Raw genomic sequence first — 6,878 nt, 5'->3', positions numbered from 1 at the left:
AGGGTTTCCTGCCCCAGTGGCAGGAACAGAGCCTGTCTTCCCTCTAATTACCCCCTTGTTTTCACACAGCAGGACCTGTCTGCCTGGGTTCCTCCAGCCAAGGGTGCTCTGTTGCTGAATTCCTCTGCATTCTTTCCTAAAGACACATACATTATGGTGGCAGTTCTTGCTGTCAGACTAAGGATCTGTTCACTGAAGCAGGTCCTGCCTAGCCTTTGGCTTTCCTGTTTTTCTTCTATCTCAGCATTCCTGATCCTCTGTCCGCTGGGTTAGAGGACTGGTGTCCAAATAGGAATGCAATGACAGGAGTCTTCCCTTTTTTGCTTCTGGTGTTAACTGATGTGTGAAAACATATACATCACACATATGCACGTGCACACATGCATACCTGCATGTTTCCAGAAGAACAAGGCTTCTGAAAAAGGGGTCGTAGCAACTCAGGTTTTTGGAAACACATGGGGCCAGAGAAGGTGGGTCCACATCTTGGTGGGGCTTGGACAGAATTCCTGTTATGATTCCCTCAGTGGAGGTTCTGAATGAATGCATTACAGTCTTCATCCCCTCTTCTTGCCTGTATTTATTGTCCCTTGTTTTCTAAAATGAGGCTGTGGTAGAAGCATAGATGAAGTGCCTTCTAGTTTAAAATGTGGCTGTGTTGCAACACACTGAAAAGAGGCCTCTTTTGGTAATGAAACATTCTAATAAGTTAACTTGACCTTTGCAAATTGTCCTTTTTAAACTTACTGCTTGTTTTCTTTACCTTTGCACACATTTTAAGTTATAAAGAAAATCTGCCCCTAAATGATTAAAATATTAGTTTCTAGGGTCAAGGATTCCTGGAAAAGGGGCCAAGAGAAGCATCAATCATAAGACTTCATATTCTGTAATATTTCTTCAAATTTATGGGACCCAGAACATCTGGTGACCTTCAGATAATATCAGGATGTGCCTCAGAAATGGACTACTGCCTGATTAATGCATGCCCTGGTACTGACTCATCCATTGCTAAAGTCTACTGCCGTAAAAGTTCTTAAATAAAGACCGAAGAGATGGCTCAGCAGTTGAGAGCATTTGCTGTTCTTGCAGAGGGACCCAGGTTTGGTTCCCAGCACTCATATGGCACTTCAAAATGTTCTGTAACCATAGCTTCAGGGATTCTGAGGCCTTTGTTTGACCTCAGCAGTCATTGCATGTATGTAGTACACACATACACACAGCCAAAACACTTGTGTATATGAAATAAAAAATGAGCAATTTTGAGTCCCTATGTAAGATCTTCACTTGAAGTTGTTAGCTCAGGTGGTCCTTAGAATGATCGTGTAGACAGTTCTGATCACCTAGCTCATCATAATAAAGTCTATTATATTCCACCATCATAACTTTCCAATAATTGGCCTCTGATATTTGGTAAGATGCCTCAGATTTTGAGAGATAACAGGACCATCAGTTACTCTTCATGGAAACATCCACCAGGTAGGCCGATATTACCTTTCTTGGAATCTAGATAATTTCAAAAGAAAGTTGCTCCAGCCTGGCTTCCATTGCTGTGCTCTAGAGCATTAAGCAGCTTACCTTTTATACCAGGAGCTCACTGAAGGACCCAGAAAAACCAACCTAAGCTATATGTGTAGATAACAGAAGTAGGAGTAGAGGAAATAACACCAGTCTCTTTGCCATCTGGTTTGATAAGATTCTAGTTAATGAGTATTTGCTCTGCACTATGTTTTAAATATGCTAGTGAGCAAAAGACAGGTTTTTATTTTGAGAAGTTCCATGGCCCACAGAAGTAGATGCCTAAAATAATTGTAACACATAACAACAACAACAACAACAACAACAACTACTACTACTACTACTACTACTACTACTACTACTATTACTATTACTATTACTATTACTATTACTATTACTATTACTACTACAATAAAAGTTGATACCACTTGGTACTTTAGACGCACCAGGAAAGGATACTTAACAGCTTGTTTTGGTGACTGGTAGGAACATCTTCTGGAACTGATTGAATGGAATTTTGCTGAACAGAAGATGGAAGGGCAGACACAGAAACCTGAGCAATAGAATGGAAGTTTTGCCTCAAAGGCACAAGTGGAGTAGATGAGCTAGAAAGGATTTGGATAGCACATATTTATTACAGAGACTATACATACTATATAGAGAGAAATAAATAAAAACGCAAGGAGGCATGATCAATAAAATCTACTGTGTGAATAGTTGTGAAAATACCTGGCTGCTTAAAGTGCTGAGAAAAACTAATAGTTGAGTGCTTGGCTTCAAATGAAACATTTATAACACCCTTTCTAATAGTCAGTGATCCTCTAGGAAGAAGAGTCAGAAAGAAGAAAAGAGTTGGAAGATATTGGTGCTAGAGTGATAGCTAAAATGTTAAGAGAAGTTTCTGTTCTTCCAGAAGACCTGCTATTAGATCTCTGCACCCATATCAGGTAACATATAACGGAGTATAAATCCAGCTTCAGAGAATCCAAGTCCTCTTCAGTGCTCTGTGATAGAGAGACACAGAGATAGACACAAAGAGACTGAAAGACACAGAAATAATAAATCTTTCTAATTAAATAGCCTTTAAAACCTCTGAAAGAAGAAGGTTTGTGAAATGCTGCCTCCTGGGCAAGGCATAGCCAGTTTCAGACATGACCACAACATCTGTGGTTATATGCTATAGATATACATATTACTGAGCCTGTCAACAGTTGATCATGAGCCAGGGAAGGGCTCATGGAGTCCTACCCTTCCCTCATAAATTCTTGGTTACTGATTGATTCTGGGGGAGGGTGGTCATTGTCTTTACTCATTGTAGCCACTGATGAGCTCAGGAGGTCTCAAAATGGATAGTTCCAGGCCCAAGATAACATAGATGATCCTGGTTAAACTCCATGGCTCTCAAAACTGTAAAAGGAATAATTGAAAAAAAGGGTGGAGGAAGGAGGAAGCGAGAGAGACAAAAGAAGGTAGAGAGTCACAGCAATCAAGGATGCACTTTCTGCCTATTTGAAGTTGCCACAGAACAAATTTAATAACAATTTTAAAAATGAATCGCCATTGTTGCATATTTGTTATAGTGAAATACCAAAAACTACCCAAATCTTTATCATTATGGAATTAACTACAAAAAATGTTCAGAGGATGCAACTTGAGCATTTATACTTAAAATGGGTTTATAGATAATGTGTGTATTTTCAGGACATAATATGAGTTAGAATATTTCAATGTATGAAATACAGGATGTGGCACATTTTATGCAATGTCATTTAGATCCTATGAATATATATTTATATGTTGGATGTATGTTAAACATACAGAATACCACCCATGAGTGTGTTTTGTATATGGCAAATGGTATATGGGTGTGCATGTATGCACCATATTTGTCTATAAAATTTATATTTCTTCTCATATGGATTAACTTAATTGACTTTTCCAGTGGGCAAGTTAAGGTGTTAGTTTTGAATATATAACTGTAAATATGTAACACATTTCCAATGTTTTAGTGCAGGTTTTCACCTATCATTTAATATTGCTTGTAATTTACATTTTTGACACAGAGTCTCCCTATGTATGTAACTTTGGTGGGCCAGAACTCATTGTATAGCCCAGTCTGGCCCCCATCTTGTGGCAACCCTCCTGCTTCAACTTCCCAAGAGTTGGTATTTCAGGCTACTACCACAGGGACGCTAATTTTATCTTCATTTTATTTTATACTAGTTAACTGAATAGATAAGGCAATTCTGTGAGAAGCCCCTTCTTCATATTTGTAAAGGGAGTTTTTATTCTAATTACACAGCATAATGTTCACCTTACAGATTTGGCTTCCTATTCCAGGTCTCAGTGACCTCATATTTGAGTTAGGAAGCAAAAAGGGGACTTTAAGATAAAAATCATGGAAAAGGCCATTTTGCTTAGCATTTAAAAATAATTTTTGAGCACTGTTTTACTATATCAAAACCTTAACAGCATTGCGACTATATATACTTGTGTATGTTTAATAGTAAAGTGGGAAGAGGGGACATTCTCCAACGGTCTAGAGTGGCTGCACTACAGCTGGGGCTCACTAGAGATTGCAAAAGGCATTACACCTTGAGGACCAGTGGCAGCATAGGGGACAGTGGAGGCAGCAGGACCTGGTAGGGTCAGTTGGACCTGGCAGGTAAGGAAGGCAGAGTACAGAACAGGAGCAGAAGCTGGTACCTGTGTGGAATCTCACAGGAAGTTTTGGTGAGCACAAGTGAAACATTCGTTAGCTGTTAATTTCCCGTGCTTCAACCAAGTCTATAGAGGTTGGGGGAGGCCCTACCAAAAAAAGAAGCTCAAAGGATCCTTTCCTCATTTAGTTTCACAGCCACACTGTAAGGTGTTTCTGACTCCTATTTAACTTAGGAAATGTTATTCCTACTGATAATAAACATTCCACTTATATTTCTGCCTATGAGATTCAGAAGGAGGACTGACGAGGTGGCTCAGTGGTTACCAGCACTTACTGCTCTTCCAGAGGACTTAGGTTCAAATCCCAGAATCCACGTGGTGGCTCATAACCATCTGTAACTCCAAATCCAGGGCATCCAACACCTTCGTCTGATCTCTGCAGGCACTATTCACACACCTGGTATAGGCAAAATAGTCATACTAATTAAAAAAATAAGATAAATCTTAGAAAAGAGATTCAAAAGAAACATTGGATCAACTTTTAAGTTCTGATAAATATTTATTAAGGAGCACATTGTCTTTATAAGCTGATTAACAAGTCCTGATTTTAGACTTGCTTTACATTTTTCATTATATTGTTTGTTGTGCAACATAAATAAAATGTATACATCATGAAAAGTGAGACTTTGGATAAAGCAAAATTTAAAAAATATAAAAATCAGTTATTATCTTTACCACACAGATAACCAATATTAGCCTTTAAGTATATAGTTTTTAGCCTTTTTTGCATATTAATATATAAATGTTTTCCATTTACAAAAATGGGATGCTATGTATATACCTTTTGCTTTTATCACATTACATATATAATGTATGTCTTTCCATGCAAATGGATCACACTCAGATTTTAGAAGGTTAGAAAACAAACAAACAAACAAACAAACCCGTGCCAGTTACAAGTCAAACACCTGAAATAAAACTGCACAACCCGAACAACAACTGTTACAACTAAGATGGGAAACGGCATATAAGAAGATGCAAACAGAAGGGTCAGGTAGCAAAATGCTGTTGTCAAGCAAAACCATGAAAAGGGGCACATTAAATAGGGTAAGGGCGACTCCGTTTTGCCTTCCAATGCATTATCATCAGTTTATTTCGTACTCTCTTCATCTCTTCCAACTCATCTGCTGCCTGTATCATTTCTTCGTTACTTAAATTTCTGCCGTGAATGTCTCCTCTAAATTGAGGGCGGGAACGGGCCAACCTTTCTTTGAAACTTCCCTCCTCTAGCTTGTGTTTGCCCACCCCACAGGGAGGTTGCTCCATGGGAATCCGGTCCTCGAACACGTTCTTCTGTGAGAGGCACTCCTGTGGAGGACGATCTTCAGACAGCAGCATCTCTGGCAGCAGCTCAGGCAGAAGCTCTTCAGGAAAGAACTCTTCCTCTGAGGACTGCTCCTCTGAGGACAGATCCTCTGAGGACTGGTCCTCCTCAGAGCACTGATTCTCAGGAGACTGCTCCACTGCAGGCTGCTCTTCATCGATCTTTGGAGTGTTCTGTGGTTGTTCTTCACTTTCATTGCGTGAGTCTTCCATGTTGAGAAGTTTCTTCTTCCAGCAGTTTACCCTTGGGACAACAACAACAAAAACCAGAATAGAGTCGCAATACTTGGCAGGCTGGATCAACAATACCCCAGCTATGCGTTTCAATCCCGGCCTTTTCCTGATTGGGACCAGTGTCTTTAAATCTTAGCTTACTCAGAAGCTGCAAGGCTCTCCCACCAGCTGCTGCTCAGTAAGCCCCCCTCCTTCCGAAAGACCACCATTTTTCCCAGCAGGCCTTGCCTCAGGCCTCTCCTGCAGTGACAGGGGCGGAGCAGTGAAGTCCGCAGACAGTTACCATCCCTGTTCATTCTCAGACCCCGACCCAGTCTCACTGATCATCCTTACCCTAACCTCCGGCCCGCGTGGTCCCCTTTGAGGCGCCTAGGTGAGACCCGCAAATCTACAGTTAGACGCCAGACAGGGTAGGGGGCGGGGATCGGGAATAGAAACAAGCAATGACGCACACCCCTTTATGTGGGCACCAGCTAACCGCCCCAAAGTCCGCATCCTTGGAGTTCATCTTCCTTAGACCTCACGTGCAGCATCGTCCTTTGTACATCACCCCACTCCCAAGACCACCATTTTCTGTCCCAAAACCGTGGGCGGGGGGCGGGGCTGGAGCCTAGTGAAAGATCGGGATTCTGCCTTGCAGGTCCGATCCCACTGGTTACAGGGCACCTCTGACAATCACCAAATCTAGAGGATCCAGGGAACTTACTTACTTCTGCTTTCCTTCTCGACAACAGGGTAATAGAAAGACGCTGTCTGGACAGGGAAAAAGAACCTGGACGAGAGAGGGACTTGGGCAGACATAGGCTCCTGGTCACGTGAGGGGCGCGCGTCACAGCTGGGCTAAGATCCCTAGTAACCACTTTGGCATCCATTTGCCAGCACTTGCCAGAACTCCTAACCTTAGATACAACAGGAATTTTCACACACCTTTCTTTGTTTCTATTTGCCTTTTTAAATAAATTGTTTGGTTACTAGAGACGATTAACATCCAGTTCCTTAGGATTATTACTTCTTCCCTGCTCCCTTGTTCCCCAGGATTATTCCCTCTTCTCACTTTGCACTCTCCCTCAGCTACTAAGGCTACAGGT

At 41.3% G+C, this 6,878-nt stretch overlaps 1 protein-coding gene across 1 annotated transcript; it reads right to left on the bottom strand.

Moving 5' to 3' along the window:
- Positions 1-4,747: 4,747 nt before the first annotated feature.
- TCEAL1 (transcription elongation factor A like 1) lies at positions 4,748-6,577 on the bottom strand. The gene is made up of 2 exons (XM_080909890.1): positions 6,501-6,577; positions 4,748-5,800 (listed from the first exon to the last, which is right to left on the bottom strand). Exon 2 carries the CDS (start codon positions 5,767-5,769, stop codon positions 5,272-5,274), a length of 498 nt encoding a protein of 165 aa, XP_080766016.1. The 5' UTR covers positions 5,770-5,800; positions 6,501-6,577; the 3' UTR covers positions 4,748-5,271.
- Positions 6,578-6,878: the final 301 nt, after the last annotated feature.

Source organism: Micromys minutus, assembly GCF_963924665.1.
Source record: "Micromys minutus genome assembly, chromosome: X".
Classification (NCBI taxonomy): Eukaryota; Metazoa; Chordata; class Mammalia; order Rodentia; family Muridae; genus Micromys; species Micromys minutus.
Note: the sequence above shows the minus strand (reverse complement) of the source record. Positions and strands in the feature narration are given on the sequence as shown.

What these genes read in the sequence shown, in the direction of transcription:
- TCEAL1 (XM_080909890.1), bottom strand. Translation starts at nt 5,769, where the DNA reads ATGGAAGACTCACGCAATGAAAGTGAAGAACAACCACAGAACACTCCA.